The sequence below is a fragment of the Corvus kubaryi genome, unplaced genomic scaffold, assembly GCF_017639235.1.
Source record: "Corvus kubaryi isolate FWS band 111438036 unplaced genomic scaffold, C.kubaryi_AGA036_p1.0 132, whole genome shotgun sequence".
NCBI lineage: Eukaryota > Metazoa > Chordata > Aves > Passeriformes > Corvidae > Corvus > Corvus kubaryi.
This window is the reverse complement of record NW_024580666.1, coordinates 8802490-8823330: the sequence shown is the minus strand read 5'-3', so window position 1 is coordinate 8823330 and position 20841 is coordinate 8802490. Positions and strand designations below refer to the sequence as shown.

The window sequence follows — 20841 nt, the reverse complement described above, 5'->3', positions numbered from 1 at the left end:
GAAGTCATAGTCTTACCTTCTGTCACAAGTTGCTCCCCTTGAAATTCTTCATCAAATACAGTGTGTCGCAACAAGTTGTTTTCTGGGATTATGCGTTTTTCTACCCCGGGTTTATACATCACAGCTCTATTAAAGAGGAGACATTAAATTGAACACAGTACTAGAAACAACGAATTGAAAAGATTGGTAAGACTCATAAGATTCCAGCATAATTTTCACTTCATCATTTCTTGACTACACCAAGCTCAAATCTGGAAGCATTCATTTAAAACTGAAGTCTTTTCACAGTCTTAAAATGGTTAAAGAAATACCTGCTCTATTGCTGCAGAGTAAAAGGAAACACTGAAATAATGGTTACCATATGTTTGTCTTTCCATACTTGTTCTCTGCTGTCAGTCACACCTACCTAGATTTCTGGTAAGTACATCAGGCATCTGAGTGATGTTTCAATCACCACAGGAAGCAGGAGAATGCTATTTTGGTTACAAGTGAAAGCGTTTTGAGAGGAAAAATTGACTAGTCAATGTCAGAGCGGCAGCAGGTGCCAGCCAACAGCAGGAACACAGAGCCAAGGAGCATGACTGCCAACAGAATAGAAAAGACTGGGAGGCACAGGCATATAAATAGTCCTGGGTAAAATGGGAAGCTACAGGTCAGCAAGAGGAAATCTGGCACTCAGATAAGGTCAGGGCCATGGAGGAGGAAAGAATACCTCAGCACTACTAACTCTCAGGTCTAAGCTACTTACCAGGCTGCTGACTATATATAATTTTGGAGTAAGGAACTTGAGGCACAAGTTGGCAGATGAGGCAGAGTACTCATTTCACAGTCCTGCCCCTAAGTCTCAAATCATGTTCTCATTCTAATGCACAATTACAGAATGGGGTTGGACTGGCTTAGAGAACTCAGTCACTGCAAGAAATACACATCTCTTTCAAGTTATCAAGGGGTTTTCAGAGAACCTCCCACCAAGAAACAACCAGCTAGACCACTATTTTCAAGAACCATATGCCAGCCTGGTGGCTAATAAAATCAACAAGTCATTTCGCTCACATCATCCAGAACCTGAATTTTAAAAGTTTCCAATAATACCCATGTAGTTGTATTGAGCTTCTAGATGGGTTTTCTGTTGATCTGTAGACCAAAACTGTTCCCTAAGTTTTGAAATCAGGCCTTTAAGGAGGATTCCATGATAGTGAGCATTGCCTCACACAAAACAATTCATACAAAAATCAGGAACAAGCATCTTCTAAGATATCTAAAAGAAGCCAGTTTCCTATCCAGGTTGGGAACTCAGCTATTCCATGAGCTTTTTATTCAAAGTTATGCAGTCAAATTCAGCTGTGTTTAATACTTCTTTTGGATAAGAATATATACAATGACTTTCACACATTGTCAGGCAATGACATTTAAAAGCAATGATGAAATAATGCTGTTTTCAAGTTTTGCATTGAATTATGATCATCAGCACCTTAGAGCTCTACCTAGTCTTAACATTCTGCATTACACTGTACCCCACAGACAGCACAAGTGTCACTTACGTCAATGAAAGCAGAATATGTCATTTCTGTGCGTTTGAGTTATACAAACTGAAATGCAGAATAACATGGCTGCTATCTAAGATCAGCAAGGTATTTTCAGTAAGTTTCCTTAGTGTGTCATGAGCATATGTGGATTTTCTTTTTCTCATATACACATCTACTCAAAGCCATTCTTTGTCAACAGAATTCAGCAAACCAAGACATGAACCTTGTTCAAAACTTAATGCTCCTGGATATCAGTACTATTCTTTTCATGAGCCTTTTCTTTAAAAATTAAAGTTACATACTCATTAGAAAGAGAGATACCAACACAGAACACAGATCTCTTTCGACACAAAAAAGAAAACATTTCATCAAAACCCAACACACTTGAATTTAAGAAAGTTAAAATAGAATAAAATCCTTAACTAGGATTGTAGGTGCAGTATGTAAGCAAAGCCATAAATGAACAAACCCCCATCAACAACTTACAGATGCAAGACTTAATAGATCTTTACCTATCATCACCGTCTTTTAGTTTGTTCTTGCTGGTTTTGGAAGCGTGTTAAAACCATGCCTGTGGCAGCACATACCTCTAGTTTTGACTTCTTGTTAAACATCAGTCTGTTACAATAGCAAAGCACATCTTACCTGCGATACTGCTGCCTCGAAACTTCATCTCCCCAAAAGAACCATACTGTCGATACCAACATGCTTGTATTGAAGTGCTTTTCCATCGGATTCCATGTTACAGTAATCACCTGATAAAATAAATAGACAACACACTGAGGAAAAAGAAATCTTACTGTTTGTATTAATGTTTGGAATCTGAGTCAACAGATTACTGCAATACAAGTGAAACAGGACATAAGAATTAGGTGAGATTTTAATAAGGAACTAGTCAGACATTTTCTTTGATGACAATTTAAATTCATAAAAATTGCTCAGAATAAAGCACTGTACTTACTTCATGTGTTCCTTCTCTTAATACAAACTTGTCTGGAGACACTGTCATAACCTGAGGATCCATCACTGTTTTTGTCTGCAGGTTTGCCAAGCACAGCACTTTAACATAGGCAGCCCGGGAACCTGTGTTTCTCACGTGGAAGGAAGCTTTCTGTGATCTTGCAGACAATGATCTTTCCAGTGTAACCATGCAGCTATCTGACAACTTTTTAACATTTTCTAAAATTATATTGCTTGTTCCTCCATATCCAGATAATGGTATCTGGGAGAGAAAAAAAAAAACCCACCACCAAAAAACCAGTACTTCAAATGAAAAAAGATTCTTAATAAATAAAATCTATGCGTAACTATGGCAAACTATATAAAGACTTACAGAAAAACAAATGAAAATGTTAAAAATGTGAACTGAAAACCCCTTGCAAGAAATTGAAAAGCCTAAATTTATTCAATCATTTTCAAGTTCTACTTCCAAGTTTGTTTAAGACCTACCTATAGAACAAGACAAGTTCAGATTTTTTAACACTTCTACAGTTAAAATCTTAGGCTATTTTTAATATAGTACATAAAATATTTCATCCTTCACAAAGGAAAAAATTGCATGCAAAATTGATACTAATGTTCAAAGCATAAAATTTAGTGCCCGTATGATTTTAACAAGTGTACAGATACCCATAGTATATATCTTGAATTTTCAAGTTTTTTATAGAAACAGCTATTCAGTGCTAGATTTTCAATAATTATGAAAAAAGTACATTTAAAATTATTAGAAGCTATGTTGGGATTCTTACAGTAAACTTAATTCCTGGCTTTGATCGTATCCCCAGCTGTTTGATTTCCAGCTTTGCAAAGCAGCAAGTTACTCGAGTAGGTGTAAACATCAGGTAGATGTTAGTATCTTCTTTGGGGCGGATTTTGAGTTCCCAATTACTGGCTAAGCGTCCTTCTGACCCGAATATACTTTGCAGCTATAAAAAGAAAGACATCAGAACTGAGTGACTATAATAGGAAAAAAACACAGCAGTAAAACTTACTACACTTGGAAGGAGGAATTAACTTCTTCAAATTCCACATTAACTCCATTGACAGTGGCATATTTAAAGTTGCAATGCTTAATATGCAATGAAAAAGACAGAGTCCATGATAGTTTATATTCCCCACAATGAACATTTCAAGCCTCTCAGTTTAAACAGGTTTTTGTCCTCAGTCCCCAACCTGTCAAGGCTGAATTTTACCATCACTACGCTAATTCCATCTCAGTGTAAGACTTTAGATTAAAAAATCTGAACATTTGAGGGAAAAAGGGGATATAAATCAATGCAGGTTACATAACAAAAAGACCCATAAGCCATGGTAATTCCTAAAGGCTGATTCTAGTTTTTCTATGCTCCTCTAGACTCCCTCCTACAAGAAGGGTGACTGATGGACCACTCCACCAAGTACTGACTCTGTTGTGATACAGCAGCTTAGAGACCTGTAAACTGAGCTCCAGTTTGCTGCAGCACTCTTATTTCAGCTGCTCCCGAGGTTGCCAGTGAAGCTGAAGCTCTGCTACCACATTCACCTTGGCAGTCTTAAAAGAAATACACAGCCTGCTAACACTTCAGGGCAGAAACATTTTCATTATAAACATAGTCATAAACACTAAACAAAAATTTTAATGACAGCCACCTGAAAGGAGTCTTGATCCTGGCCTCTTATCAACAATCTTAAATGCTGGGTCACAGATGGAGAGTCATTTCTTAGAGTTAACTTCTTCTCTCTGAAAGATATGTTTGGTTAGATTTTACAGCAAATACAAATTAACTGCATATATTTATTAATGGAAACAATGGAACTGGGACAGTCAATTTTGAAGTAATTTAATGGAAAAAAATCACCTCTTGGAACAATAGAATATGTTAGATAGAAAGTTATTTCTATACTGTCAAACTTACACACCCTACACTGTCATACACCACAACACATGAATACTCATATAGCAAAACAATCCCCAAATAACTACATATAAAAAAAAAAACCAAAAAAACCTATATCTGTCTTTTTTGAAGTTCAAATACTGTACTTAACAGCCTGAACTTTGAAAGCAACCAGCAACTGTATCAATACAAAAATTCCTTTAAAATACCCACTTAAGGACACAGTTACGATGAGAATATCCAGAGACACTAAGTTATGTGGAAACAAAGTCTTCAGAGTAGTCTGGCCCAGATTCACTGGAACAGTAGTAAAGAACTAAATTCAGGATAACCTTTCCTTTTCATGTACTTCTCAATGTAATAGCAACACCGAAAGTTATGGTCATTTGACAGAATCAGGTTGACCAAAAAATAAGTTTCTTTTCTCTGTGATACATCCTAGTATTGACCAGGCTTCTGGTACTCAGAGGTTTCCTCAGCAGAGGTAGGAAACATCTCCAGCAAGAGCAAGCACCTTCATCATTTTAAACATTTAAACATTTGTCAAAAAACATTGACAGATGAATTTGACAAGCCCTAAAACTGCTAAAACATAAGAGAATAATTGATCATGCAGTTAGAATCAAAGAAGAGGACAGAGAGAGCAAAGCGTCTCCCTATCAACACTGGCCGACACTCTTTTGTACTCTGTTGAAACCATAATTAGAGAAATAATTTCAGCTTCCTAAAAACAAGGGTTCATCAAAACTGTTTTACAGGAGGAACAGCAAATAAAAAGATAGCAGCATACAGGAAAGGAGCAGTAATTCCCAAACACCAAATAACCAGAACTACTGTAAGAAGCACACTACCTTAACAAACCAGGAAAACAGAAATACAGCTATCAGAAACAGTTCTTGGCTACAAACATGGACTGCTTTTAAACCACTGGGAACATCATTAGATTCCTCAAAAAGTTTAGTATCAACCAACAGTGGATGATTCCCTCAAGTAATAATTACTAGAAGTTCAGAGGTCTGCAAAACTTGCAGACTTTACATATAAAAGAAACAAAGAATATCCTAACAATTATGAACAGTTTCACTAAAGCATAGAATATTGAGCCTATAAACATGAAACTAAAAAAGTGCAGACAAGAAGTAGTCTGAAGGATAAAGCAATTCATAATTAGGAACAAAACAGATTCTCCATCACTCTAAGTTTTAACATTGCAACACATTCAAATCAATTAAGGGATGTTCAACAGTTTATGCTATTCAGATGGTCAAATTACATTACACAGACCGGATTCTGTTAGTTGTAATGGATGAGATGAAGCATAATTTATCTCTAGCAAGAGATAGGTATCAAAAGAACCAACAGAATTTTTCTCTCAATTTAGCTGAAAAATACTTTCCTCCTCATTTCTACTTACACAACATGCTAAACTTACAGAACCAGATATTCTAATGAAATTCTAATGAGTCCTTGAGAATACACAAAGCTCAACCAAGATCAGTTTGTTTCCAAAACTTTCTTGCACAAGAAAAAAAATTGTAATATTCTGCTTCTTTCACTTGAGGCATAGAACAAATCACTGTGAATTATCAATGTGAATTGGAAATTTTACTTCAAGTAAGTGAAATATAAAATACTTAACTTGATATTCTATATGAACAACTGTCCAACTTATACTTACACTGATGATCCAAGTGCTACTGCTCCCCAGGCAATGAACTGCTTGTTGGAAAGGATGGGTGGAATGTCTGAGAGCCCAGCAGCTGTAGACACAGGTCTGTTTTTCCCAGATTCCACCTCACCTTTTATCATCACTTCATACTGAGGCCCAGATGGCAACACAAGGATTTTCAAAGTACTTTAAAAATAAATAAATAAATTTAAATCCCACAACAGAACAAGATCAGCTGATGAAATCAAAACATAACTGAAAAAGATTAGGTGTTTTTAAAACTACCTTCTTAAGGGGAAAATACAAATACTTCTTTTTATTTTATGACAAAGACCAGCTTTAGGCATAGCAAAATTTAAATCCTTTGGGCTGTAAATACACATGCCACATGTACCTCACACAGTCTTCTGAAGTATTTCATCTGGAAATGATTCAGATAAATATTTCAGAGACTACAACTCACCAAATTATTTTTCGTTCCTACTAATATCTAATTATTTTGACAGACTAATTTTAGAAAGAAGCAAAGTCTGGCTGTAGATTAAAGAGATGCCTTTTGAATGCCTTGAGAAACTTCATTGAATTTTTACAAGTATGAGGTACTCAGGAGCATCAAGGAAGGAAATCTAGCTTTTAAGTTACAGGCTGAAGCACTTGCTATAGCACAGATACACTTCAAGTCAAGAACAAAAGTCAAGAACCACCATTCTAGCTGTCAGTGAATCCCTATGAGACCTGCAGACAAAGCCCTGAATCCCATCAGCAGGGAACATGGACCCTCCTTACTGCCTCAGTTAGTTTATTAGTCTTTTGGCGGCACTTTGACATAGACTACGAAGTTTCCAATCCTGAGTACCTCAAGCTTGCAAAACTTCAATCTATCCAATAGGATCATACTGTCACTAGCACAGAACTTCTCATTGTTTAATTTAAATGCACTGGAGAGGCCTGGTTAAGCTAGATACTGAAGTTGAACATATTTTGAAGATACTCCTTTGTCCATTCTTGCTCTATCACAGCAGAAACTAGAAAACATGTAACAAGAGAGGAAAGGCTGCTCTGAAGACTCTCACATGACATATTAATGATCACTTGAACCAATCAAGTTTATTTTGCAGAACGAAGTTCAACAGGTGCTAATGAGCAAAACTATGAATGCTTCTTCCATCTGCAAAAGGAACATGTACATTAGTGTTGTACAGAACAAACTTTTATCTGATTACAGCAGACAAAAGAATACTTATGATCCCGATCTCTTCTTGAGTTTTTTCACATGTACAACAGAAATAACATTTCCCTTGCCTCAGCAGAGAGAGAAAGAGGGAAACAACTGAAGGAGCTGCTGACGGTAGGTATTTTGAAGCTTTGATGTACTTCAGCAATAACTACCATATAAAGGGCTTCAGGGACTTACTCCATTTTTTTACACTAAACAAGTCTTAGAATATTTCTTGATGGGAAATATTACCTATTCATTCAGCTATACACACCTGAAGAGGCAGATAATCTATAGAAAAGGTGAACCTTAACAAAAATCCTTTTGTAATGGATGAGAGCTCTCATGAAAACAACTGAAGACAAAGTCTCTCATACAGGTAAAACTTTCAATTTGTTCATTACTTTAAGGTCAAAAGTAGTTCAGTTTAACACATGCAGCACAGAATCAGTTATATTACCTTTCTGTAGTTGTTATGCTTTTAGGAAAAAACTGGACAGTCACTACTTGTTCTTCCCCAGGAAAAAGGAAAAGGCCCTCAGGTTCAACAGCAAAGCAGCTGTCCTGATCTGATGTCTGAAAGTAGGCAAGGGCAAAAGGGAGGCTTACTTATCTATTTTAAGGGATTAAACATTTCTACAACATGTAATACAATTTGGTTGTGCACCTGTTGTACATGCAGTTCAGACAATTTGAATACACGTGGAGTCTTCAAAATTTTATCAACTAGCACCCAGTATCATCACTTAATGTGGCATTTGTGATAGGAGTCATATATCCTATTTCCATGGCCTCTGATCGTAGAAATTATGGGCTAACAAACCTCTTTTTATAAAATGGAACCAACTGCTCCTTCTGTTGACTTTGAAATGCTAGTTGCAAATGTGTTTAGTTATCTTTCAGTTTGGAACCATATTTTCCACGGATTTGTAAAAAGGTCAAGTAAAGACATTGCATATCTGAAAAGAACTCACGTTGTATTTGAGTTGGCAAGATGTACACTGAAAACTAATGCAGTTTTGTTAGAAAATATAGATGTTTCCCAAAGCTAATATTCATCTTTGCCCTAAGCAGGCTTTACTCTACCAGCTAACTAACACCTGCTGTGTAGCACAGGCTTCACTACTTTTACATATAACAAATATTTTTGTTACAATTTAGTAAAAATCATAAAGGTATGTTTGCTAAAACAAATATAACTGAAGTTGAGCAAAAGAACACCCATATACTTTTTCCAAAAGTGTAAGCCAATCACTACCATCTTTCATTCCCTTTACATAAACTTGTAAAGCTTTTGTCAAACCACAGAGCGGAGCTAAAATCTCAAGGCTCAGCTCTACTTCAATACAATATAAACAGCAAAAAAATCACGATTTCAAGAGGGAAAAACCAACCTACCTCAACTTTCAAATATACACAAATGTTTCCAGCATTTTTCAATGACAGCTGCTGCTTGACTGTTGAACCCACACTAGTAGACAGATGTATTTTCTGTAAAAATTAGGTAAGTGTGTATGTATGTGTATATATATATACATTATAAAATCAAACATTACAAAAGTAGAAGGCTAGGAGAGGCAAACTATTCTTAAAACATACTTTGTAAATATACACACACCTGTAAGTCCTTTGGAACATGTATCTTTGCTGTTCCAGCTCTTGCTCGGAGAGAAATACTTTTAATGACAGTGCTAGGTCCTGGACTATCCACTTCCACGTCCACTCTCGCCAAGAACTCATCTGCTGGACCCAAGGAATCTAGGAACAATTTCATGAGTAACAAAAGCAAGCAAGTCTTCCAGCAGCAAAAGCCATTCCTATGGATGCATGTCTCACTTCAGCTACTCTTCAATCTTAGCATATTCATGGGGAGATAATAACAGAAGCTCACTCATTACTCCTGCAACACCTTTTTCCTCTTTTAAATAAAGTCTCACAGGACCTTATTTAAGAGTTTTACCTTTTCATCAAATGTGACTGAAATTGTCGCTAATGCAAACAAAGAAAACCATTCTACCACACTAGTCAAACAAGGTGATATATGTACTATTTTCTATTCAGGAAGCCAGAACAATTCAGAGGTTTCTTCAAATTTATTATCTATTTTGCAACTAATGCAATGTTTTCTTAAGTGACAGTTTAATTCCCTCAGTAAAAGGAGTAACACAGATTCCATGCATCTTGCAGTACAAATTTTTTACAGCCTCATGCTGAAGTATAAGTGTCCCTGGTAACACATAAAGGCTTAAGACATAGAGGCATTCTGTCTCCTACAGTTACTAAAAATTAATGTGATACCTGAAATATTAGTGCACACAAACCAAACATGGTTTTAAGTTTGCAGTCTGTCCCACAATTCTAACACATGTATACGTTAAAAGTCAAATCTGTTTCAGTTGAAACTAAAATCAAATTACTATACCTGAACCAGAAATTTGTTTCTTAGGTGCATGAAACAGAACCCAAACTGTTACAGCTTCAGGATCCTGAAAAAGAAATTTGTTGACTCATCTTATGGGGAGGGAGAGAATTATTAAGAGGAAGCAACAAAAAAACCACCCACATAACCCAAACAAAACTGCTCAAAAAGGTACACTCACCAAAAATCATTACTATGAACTCAAATATTCAGCACTGTCATTTCAGACAGCAAGTAAAAAGAAGAATCAGCCAACTATGAACTACTCACTTGGCCATCATAGCTTGCATGTATCACATGATTTACAACTGATGGAGCTGCTGTCTGAGAAACTGCATCCATTTGTTCATTAGAAGTGTTAACTGGTTCCTTGGAAAAGGTGAAGCACCGCCAGGCTACTGCATTCTGTCAAAAAGAAAAAGAAGTATTACAAGTATTAAATCTCTTATGGTCACTAACAGCAATGCTGACAAAATTGAGAAATGCAAGACAAGTTTTGAATGATCCAAGTAGTTTGGAAAAAAATAATCAAGAATTAGCCTATAGTTTTGGTAAGTATATGATAGTCCAGCAAACCCTCCAAAAACAATAGGAAAACCTTTTGTAGCAAAAGGGGATAAGCAGAGTCTGGTTAGCTTAAGCCTTCAAGAAGTTTGGCTGTTCAAGACCAAACATTACTAGTCCTCAACATAACCTGATCCACCTTAACGTAAGGCCAGTCCTTTCTTGTTCCCCTGTATAAGGAAACCAGGCCAGCTCTTCCCACAGCACAAATCAGCAGTCAGCCCAGCCTAGCCAAAAACCTGAAACTGCATTGCCAGAGATACAGAGAGGACAACACTGTAGCCTCTCAGACAGGCTATTATATAGTGTGAGACAAAGCAGATAGAGAGAAGAGTCCTGTTCTTGCTCCTGCAGAGGAGGAAGGAATATGTTAAACTTGCTAGTAGCAAGCTTGCCTGCTTGTGTGAACAGTCAGCTGTTTCATTTGAATAGTGGAATATGTCTCCAGCTTCTCAGAAAGAAGAGGGAAGCTTCCAGCTTCTCCAGCTTCTCAGAGGAAGGTTTAGGCAAAACAACCTTTTATCCTATTTGCTGCCCTGTGCTATCAAAGCAAGCATCAGAGCTGGAATCCCACGGCTAAGCTATAAAAAGTAACCAACAGATATGAAACAAAACACCGCACCTATCCCCAGAAGCATTTTTGTCGGTACCATTACAGCAGACTCAGATTACCACCCTGCAAAAACTATTTATTTCCTGACTAACAGAAGAGTTCTTGGGAACCTTACAGCTACTGTCCAAGATATATTTCTCAATGACATGTAACATAAAGTATTTGGGTATTAAAATTCAGTATCACAAGATGTTAACTCTCACATACAGGAAGTTTACTGTACTTACTGCATTAATAATAAGTCTAATTGGCACAAAAGCATGGGTTTTGTTGATAAGTTTTAGGGGAAGAGCCTTCCAACTGCCAGAAGTCAAGTCACCAAAATCCAGGCAATCTCCTTTTCCGGTTTCCACCTGGTTTTAAGGCAAAGCAGAACTTAGAAGAAAGGAAAACCTTCAAAACACACTACCCTACAAATGCAAAGAAAGGATGTTATTCACCTATTCCATCCTCTTAATGCTATATCCACATATAATACAAACCTCCTACCAGGGGTAGGAGGAGTCTAGAATCATGTTTTCTTTGATATTAGAAGGGGTTACAGCCAATTGGCTATCTCCCATGCATTTTGCCTCAATCAATGAAGCCAATCTTAGCACAGTGTTTATCCACCACAATCCAGCACACAATCCAATTATTTTGGATAATTCAAATTAAAAGTAAGTTTAAACCATGGTTATTGCTAGCAAATAAGAAATGTCAGTTTTGGATAGTTAAAAAGTCATTTTAGCAAATTAAAAGTTGAGAAAATAACTAAGGGGCTGTTAATTTTTGCTAAAAAATTAAAATTAAAAAATTAAAAACATTTAAGTGTCATGATCTGCAGCAAAATACAGCTTTTATTTGGTACTTTTTCCAATCTCAAGAATATAACAAGACATGCAGAGATTTAGCATAGGGTTTAATTTTAGTTTGAATATGACACAAGTTTGAACTATATACTATGAAGAACATGGAGAATGGACTACATGTAAAAGAATAAAAAATGCATTAAAAAGAAAGAAAAATTATGGAAGAAGCATTAAAAATTATATTCATTCATGTGCATTCATTACTTCAAAACACATACTTAGCCCAAAGCAAGTTAAAAGACCACCTTAAATGAAAAAAAAAAATATTAGCTGTGGCTGATGACTGAGAATTTTACTTTTATCAATGATGTCACAAACTACCATGTAATCTGTTCAGGCACCTCCAAAAGTATCATCAAGCCTTTTTCTACCTGTCCATACTCTTAAATCTAGGACTACATGAGGCCAGATTTAATTCTTAATGTCACACTGCCTCCCACCTGGTTGTTCTTCATGAAAAGTCACAAGACAAAAGCATTTTACACATCCACTTATATTTAATTTTTAATTAGTCGAAAATAAGAAAATATTCTCTACAATCATAAACAACCTAGAGGTAGTAAGAAACCAAGACAAAGTCTACTTGATGTAAAAAAAAAAAGCAATCCTTACAATTGGAAACAAATGCTTTTTGTTACACTTAATGCCCAATCCAACACAGGAGACACCTAGAAAGCATTAGACGTTTAAGGCCTCATCCAGTCTTTCAACAATGAAGAAGTAATGCATTTTAACTTATTCTTTCCACACAGAATCCTTCATTTCCAGCTAGGTGCTTTTCCACAAATGGAACTCCCCAAACAGCAATAAGCTTCTCAAAATTTTTCTTATATTCCCACTTAAAACATACGAAATTCCAGGTTTCTCAGAGGAACAACTTTGCAATCCTATTATTTTCCAGTGTCATGAAATTATTCATAATATTGTAACAACAACAAAAGACCCACAATAAGCAGCTACTTACTTCTAAATTGGGGTTTTCAGCGACTGCTGTCAGAACTACCCTGCTTGCCAAAGCTTCTGACTGAACGATTGTCTCAGCATCTGCAGCAACTGGCCAAGATGAAACATTGAGGATACACTGGAAGATCCCCGAATGGGAAGGTAAGAAGAGTATTTTCAGGTCGTTGGTCGAGTAGGATCCTACAATGGTTTTGTTCTTGAAAACCAGACATTGATACTTCATAGGATCCACCTGAAAAACAAAATACCTGTCATTTTCAACAGGCCTTTTACCAGAAGACATTTCCTTTTCAAATACCACATTTATCCAGTACCACTGCTTAACACAGAAGTTTTGTATATATTTTTCCTCTATTTAATTAATGCATCTTCATATCCATGGCCTATTTCCATCCCGCTCAACTGCGGGCCTTTTCTTTTAATTTAAACAGAGAAGTCAGCCTGAAAATTGCTGAGGTTTCTTTCTACCATCTAGTGGAAGATTGACACTGGGAAAATTAATTAATAAGTAAAACCCTGACTTTCAAGAAAGAACAACAGCGTATCTAAGAGCTGACCGAATAAAATTAGTTTTAATCACACTGTGCAAACAAATGCATACACATGGAAATAACTGTAAAGCAATTTCATTTAAAAAATCACCTCTCGATACAACAGAATTGCTGGCTACAGGAGCTACATAAAAGCACCATGACACTGATTAGAAAATTATGGAAGAAATCATTATTCTCATGTACACACACACATCATATATATATGTATACACACATACATGAACACACAGAATTGTGGCTTGATGTTCTTTAAAAAGGAAACATTCTGAGAAAACAAGATCAAAACCAGAAATCATACTCCTGGAAAGACATGTGCTACATCTGCTGGAAAAATATACCTAAGGAGGGATGTGATCAGGATTTCTAAGACTTACAAGCTGCAATATTTAAAGTGAATCATTGTCTGCTATTCCTCAGTAATATGGACCAAATAAAAACAGCAAGAACCATATTCAAAAAAGAAAAAAGCAATACTTAATACAATCTACAACTGAACTGAACTGTGGACAACACTACATAATTTCAACCGATTAGCTAGATAAAGAGCAGTCTACAAAAAACTAATAAGAACAGAAATAACATCTAACACAAAAGTTACCAAGTACAAAGCTGCCAGAAGCTCGGAGTATCCTGTTCTGTTGTTATATTCTTCTCTACTAAGTGTATTCATCAATAAAAAAAAAATCATTTTGATGGACCTTGAATCTAACTCATTCTCATGTCTTCAAGTATCATGTTACCATGATAACAGAAGTATATAGAATTTAACAAAATTGAAGTGCAAGACAGCCAATTTCCGGCCTACAAGCTACCTGCTGCAACCCACAGAACAACCCATCTAGCTTGAAGCCTTCTCCAAATATTTCTCATTCTCCATCCCTCAAGACCTCCTGATTTCAAGAAAAACAGGCACAAACTGCCAAAAATGTTTTAGCAGTAACAGTGCTCAGCATGGATGTCTTCTGGCCTAGGACTGACTTTTCTTGCATACACAAAGGTGGAATGAATAACCCATAAACTCAAACCTTCCACACTTCATGCACGCAATACAATTCTACAGATCAATCGCTTCGTGTGGCATTTACCTCACACGGTCTACTTGTTGGAGGAAGCCAGGTGGCCTGGCTAAAGACAGTAGCATTGGTTTGTGCATACTAACTACAAAACAGGGAAAAAATTACAAATCTGTAGAGAGGGGCATAATTTTACATATGATACCTGGTAAGATTACAGTATTATTCAGCTTTATTTAAAAAAAGCCTCTTACCTTTTCCCCATTAATTGAAACACTGAGTATTCCAATGCTGACCTGCAACCACCGATCAGTTGGATTATAAATGCTAAGAACCGTCTGTGATGCAATTCCCACACAACAGGCATTAGGGAACTTCAGTTCTTCTGGTACTTTTATATGCCCTTTGGAAGAAAATATGCTCCTGTTAGTTACAAGTACTCAGAAGCAAATCAGAACTCAGGCTGCTACCAAGTTTATGAACTCATCTGACAAATGCTTCATTACGTCAAGGAAACGTTTGACTCCTACAGTTCTCATAAGAATGTTTTCCACAAGCATGAAATTCGAAATTTCAATCACTTCTAATGTGCATCTTTAAGTTCTACTGTCACAAAAACACATACTTATGGAAATGGCATATTCCATGCAGACCCACAAAGTATATAAAACATAAAACACATAAAACACTCAGTGGTCACAATTTAATCAGTACTAGCCCAACTCAGAAAATTTGAACATTAGTAATACAACATCCTGTTAGTGTAAAAATCAGCAAGGAGTATTTCACCATTTTAAAACGCACTAACAAGATCAATGATTTGGAACAATCAATAAACAAGCTCTAAACTGTCACAGATTCAAATCTTCAACCCCTCTAAGCTTGTCATTTAGACTGAAAGAATTAGCCAGAAAAAAAAGTATAGCAAAAAGCAACTTACAAGATTATAGGTTAAAAGAACTTTTTAAAATTAAATAGTAATTTGTGTTGCTTACATTTAGAGCTAAGTCTAGATACAGAGTACTAGCAGAAGGGACAGAAGACACTTGGCAGCCTGTCCTTCCCTTGATAACCAGCAAATAGTTTGAACCCTCCATGTGCCTTCTTAGGAGTTTTGGCCTTCACTGGCTGCTAATACCAAATTAGGCTGGAAATAGAAATGTCCTCTACTTTCCAGATAAAATACAATGGAATTTCAAGAGCATGACTTGTCTTGCCTAGTTTGAACTGAAGCTGATATTGAAGACTGCTGAAATTCTTCCAAAGTATGAGAAATGGTTTTTTAAGACCATTAGGGGAGCTATAAGAATAGACACTGAATTCAGAGAACATCTTTAAACAAGATGAACTAGTAATAGAGTTTGCATAAACAGTAATTGCAGTTACATTTAGTACCATCTTAATTTTATTTACTATAACATTAGCAATGTGATTATCACCATTCCTGTCCACAGCTGTACTTCAAACACACTGTAAAAAACACACTTACCTATACCAGGTGACTTTGACAACTCCCACTCACTTCTGCCAACTCCAAGAGGTTGCCGAGTACATGGTTTCATATTTAAGATATTACTATTCCATGAAGTAGGGTGTGGATTATAAAGTGAAACTGCGCCCAAAGAGCCAGGACGAATATTTGGACCTAAAGGAATTCCTAACATAAGTGGATTCTCAACATATCCTGCTGGGACACCAGAACAAGGAAGCCCTGCTGGAAGGCCAAACCCTGCAGAGCTGCAGCCATGAAACTGAGACAGAACTGCATTTCCTGTAGGTTGTATAGTTCCCAGATGCTGCTGTGCAAATGGAGTTGTTGCCAGAGAATGCCCTGTAAGCAAGGTGGGAACAGAAGAAGAAATTGCTTGACTCTCAGAAGTAGTGACATGGGATTTAACAGTTGATATAGGAACATACTGTTCACCAGATGAGTTTTGATTGCATGTTAAACAGGTGTTTAACCCAGAATAAAGAGGTAATATATTCAGAGATGGTAATCCTTGTCTCTGTGCTTTGACTGTTTGATCCTGACACGCTTCTTGTGCATCAACGTTGACAGAAAGTGGTTGAAAGGTGCAGAGTTTACTTGGTAAAGCAGATTTAACATGATCTAGCTCTTCCTGATTTGCTGGTACATTTGACGAAACAGATGGAAGCTGCTTTTCATTCTTCAGAAAACCTTCTTTGGCCAGCTCTCGGTCCAGTACATTACCAAGTTTTCTTTGAAGACCAGCAAGTTCATTTTCTTCTCGTTTCTGGTCAATACTAAGTACTGCTTCTCTTCTATTTCTTTGACATGAGTGGTCTTCTAGATTTTCCTTTGTATGTTCCTGAGGAGGAGTTGGACTGGCCTGAATTATTGTTGTGCTCAGTTCACCAGCATTTTCATCCTAGTAAACAAATATAACATGCAGTATTACGTATTTTAGAAAAGCAATAGGGCATGTAAGACAGACCTTAATGCTGGTACTGCCTGTTCAGAAAACTTTCCTGTCTGATCCTTACTGGTATTGCCATCCCACATAAATAATCAAGTTTGTCTTGTCTGAAGTTTTACTTCTGTAACTGTGGCTCTTCACAATGAAAAAGGAAAAACCTGCAACTTCAACCTGTCTAATATCCTAAAGACACATTGTACTGGGTCTGGCCGAGATAAGAGTGGATTTTCTTCACAGCAGTCTCTGTGGTGCTGTATTTTTAGATTTGTATTCCAAACAACATTGATAACACACCAGACATACTTACAAGATTTAAAAAAATAATAATAACTGAATGGCCTTGAACCAAATCACCAACCAAAAAGGATTCAAGATGCATGAAAATGCATTGACACAAACATTTTCTTTGTGCACTCACACAAAGAAATCGTTCAAGCCCAGAGACCTGCCATTTTGACAGGTATGGTGTAGCTGGAATGAGCACTCATATTTACACAGACATGCATGTAAGTAAGAAAGGTTCTTCAGGTTTTGTCTGCCTGTTTTTAAGTTCCATCCACAATTAAACACACTTTGGAAGGGGGGAGACATAACACAAATTCCAGATCCCAAGGAATGCATAAATTCAGATAAAGATTGTCAATTATTTTAATCAGCTTAAGATTGCAAGTCTGAACACAAATTTCACCCTCAATGTACATTCTTTTCTAAAGCAATAAAAGCCGTCAGAATGACTGTCAGAGGTAGAAAATTATAGTTTCAGTCCTGAAAAAAGTAGTACAAGCTATATTATGTATTTATAAACATTTCTCCAGAAAAAAACAAACCAGGGAAAGTATTCTCCTAACAGTTGAAGCTGAACAGCAAGGGAGCCTCAGGTGCAATGAAAGCAGATATAGATTCTGCAAAATACCACTGGAACACCGCACCACATTCCAAGAACAGAATGACTTAATGAGAAATTATGAAAAAAATGGAAGAAAAAAATACATCAACTCTAACATTTTCAAAAGTTCCTAGTTCTTTGATTGTTTTACTATCTTTGTATTTATTAGAATGTGTGCATTTAGTACAGTTGATACCAAAATTCAAGTTTCTGAAAAACTCAGAAGCTGGAAAGAAGCAGAATACCTTTTCCCTATGCACAGCATATCCTAAACTGTTTCAAAACCCTTAAGGCTTTTCTAATTTAGAAGTACTTTGACCTGTAAATTTTGGTTTAGGGCAAAGCAGAGACGCTGTTTTGTGTTTCTTACCCAGTATGTCTCTGGATTATGTATCACTGCTGTGTTTTTATGGGTACTGCCAGGTGCAGAGACATAGGTTAACCTGCTCATGCTTGGACTCGAGTAAACAGACTGAGGTAGTACACTCTCTTTGCAAGGAGATTCCTGACAATGTGACGGGCAAGTAAAGTCCTTTTCAGATCTGAAAAAGAGATTCAAAGTATGCCAGTATTAAAATAAATATTTTTAATGCTGCCCTCAAGAAAATCAATGTTACACATTACCTATACTATTCTAGAAGTCAACTTACTTAGCTGTTCTGTTAAATGCAGTCAGTAGAAATGAGAAATCAGCTCTCAACCGTTACAAATTCTGGCTTTGGTGTACATAAAACTCATTTTCATTCTATATAAATCCATACAGGTAAAGCATTAGAGTTCCACAACTGAACTCAGATGCTAAGGCCACAGAAAGAACACAACTTATTGAAAGAAAAAGAGGTGAATCAATATATTTGTATCTAACGAGATTAAAAAGTCAAATGAAATCATTCAACTTCCCAGGCATCACATATTAGTTTCCTATTCACTGCTGAGATTCTCTTCATTTCAAACACCTGAAAACACAGAATCTCTCACCACTTTGTTCAACAAGACAAGCTAACATGACAACAATTAAAATCACTGACAATTTTAACTGGAAATCCCAGTATCTGTACAACATGCCAGTGAAAATACATCTACTCCCATACATATTAATTTCTGAGAAATGTCAGACAGCCTGTAATTCTAATAACACATACAAACTGTAGTTCAATACCAAACAATGAACTTAAAAGTTCAGAGAAATCAGGTGCCTCATCTTTTTATAAGACTGCACACAACCATTAGCTAGTGGCCATGTTTATGACTATTGAATTAATTTAGTTGTAATCTTATGACACATTGTTATGGGAGCTCATTTAAGAAACATTGTTCTTTCAGTTGCTAAGAAAACCTTAAACCTTGGACACAAGTATGTATCAAAATACAAAACAGTCAAAAGCAATACAAATATTTCTACTCATCCTCTCCCATAACAAGCAATGATACATATCAGAGAACCAAATGGAGTGAAATACTTGGAAGTTCAAAAAACGTATCTTCATTGATCTATACAATGTCCAGCTTAGTGTATAATGAAGTCTTAGCCTAATAAAGATCTTCTATAAACCTAGATCACAGTCAACATTCAAACTAAAACATAATCCTTCAACAATCTTATGAAGCACTAGTCCTTATAACCTGCACCAAGAAATTTACCCTGAAAATGCTGTTCCAGAAGTCTCACTAGGAGAAGAATGAATCAGAGGTGAAGTTGAAGGTCTGAAGCTATACTGCTCATCCTCCAGAGGTAAGTCACATTCAGGTAGAATGGGTTTATGCTCTGGCAAATAAACAGAATTTAGTAACAGTATTTATGGACAGGAAACAAGTTTACTGTCAAGAAAAGCCTTTTCAACCACTAATTGCATTTATATAGGGTTACTTACCAGTACTGTTCTGGGAAGATGGGGAGAGCTTCTCAAAAGTTACATGTTTTGCATTCCCACCACATGGAGTACTGGCATCCTTGTTTCTCTTCTCTACATTGGCATTTTGCTTCCTCTCATCATTGTTCAATTTCTGCATAGGCTTGGCTGTTGAAGAACTTACTGAGACATATTTACTAGATTGCTTGGCAGGTTTTAAGTCACTGAGGGATGGAGTGTTTCCTGCACCTCCCTCCACCGAATCATTACATGGTTCAGGAACAGCATTTGCTGCTTGATCTACTGTTTCTCTGTCTTCCCCTATACAGCGTGTACTAGTGAGATGGCTGTTCTGGTAAGCAAGCAGATTTTGCTGTGCCACTTCCATTTCTGCTGCTAAGGGAATTCCACATGTGTGGGCCTCACTTCCATGAAGTGTCTCTGATCTAACATCAGCACCCATTGACTGTAAATGTTTACTATTCACCAAATCTGACAACTTTTCTGAATATTGAACATTATCTGCAACTACGTCTTCATGGCTGGGAATACCAGACAGACTAGAAAAATTCTGACTGTCACTTTCTTCAATAAGATAATCCAGCAAGCGCTTCTCTACTCCTTGCTGTTTGCTATGATTATTCATCAAGTCTTCTGCAAGACCGTCCTTATGTTTATCTTTACCCAGTAAAAAGGTATCAGATGTAAGGTTCTGGACAGATGCTTCGTGTTTCACAACACTCTCGTATACACTTTCATGTCTGTTCCCATCTGTTTTTTTGAGGTATTTTTCCATGTCAAATGCACTATTTTCCTCATTGCTGGATAATACCTCATTAGCAGAGAGTTCAGCCTCTTTAACAACTCCAGGAAGGACACGTGTTCTTTTACTTTTATTGGAGAGTGCCATCATCATAGCAGCCAGCTGGGAAGGTTCAGCACTGGTGGAAGCATTAGCAATAGCATTTGCAATTGTGGTGATACTCAAGACAGAGTCAGAATGATTAGATAAGTCATCCTCAAATTTGTCTTTATGAATCCCATCCTACAACAAAACGAGTTAAGCACCACAGTAAGAAAATTTTTGTTTAATGTTTTGTTTCTTGTTTGCATTTCAGGATATGGCAACGTATTAACATTCCTCATTCATGCATTTTTAAACACCTGTCAAGAAGGAACACTACCATAGACATAATTCTCATTCTCCAGACTTTTTAAGTCTACTCCACAAAGGCTTTTTTAGATTAGATAAGTATTGCCTGCTAGGAAGCCTTAGATCCTGTGAAACTTTTAAAATCCTAAAATGCTTTAGTTCAGTTGAAAGAACTGGGAGTAAAATCCTATCAAGGACAAACAGCAGAGAAGTTACCATGACCAAATATACAGTAACTTCCCAATTAACT

General features: G+C 36.6%; 1 protein-coding gene across 1 annotated transcript in view; it reads right to left on the bottom strand.

Annotated features, from left to right (window-relative positions):
• The window catches only part of LOC121665252 (centrosomal protein of 192 kDa-like), a 71636-nt gene that overhangs the window by 19897 nt on the left and 30898 nt on the right, over nt 1–20841 (bottom strand). The window contains exons 26-43 of the mRNA XM_042029252.1: nt 19460–20483; nt 19230–19353; nt 17959–18130; nt 15754–16654; nt 14519–14667; nt 12699–12929; nt 11111–11236; nt 9977–10111; nt 9710–9773; nt 8906–9045; nt 8686–8778; nt 7748–7863; nt 6081–6257; nt 4155–4245; nt 3275–3451; nt 2488–2748; nt 2172–2281; nt 17–126 (exon numbers count right to left, since the gene is read on the bottom strand). Coding sequence (XP_041885186.1) covers nt 17–126; nt 2172–2281; nt 2488–2748; nt 3275–3451; nt 4155–4245; nt 6081–6257; nt 7748–7863; nt 8686–8778; nt 8906–9045; nt 9710–9773; nt 9977–10111; nt 11111–11236; nt 12699–12929; nt 14519–14667; nt 15754–16654; nt 17959–18130; nt 19230–19353; nt 19460–20483 — 4201 coding nt within the window. The remainder of the gene's footprint in view (nt 1–16; nt 127–2171; nt 2282–2487; nt 2749–3274; nt 3452–4154; nt 4246–6080; nt 6258–7747; nt 7864–8685; nt 8779–8905; nt 9046–9709; nt 9774–9976; nt 10112–11110; nt 11237–12698; nt 12930–14518; nt 14668–15753; nt 16655–17958; nt 18131–19229; nt 19354–19459; nt 20484–20841) is intronic.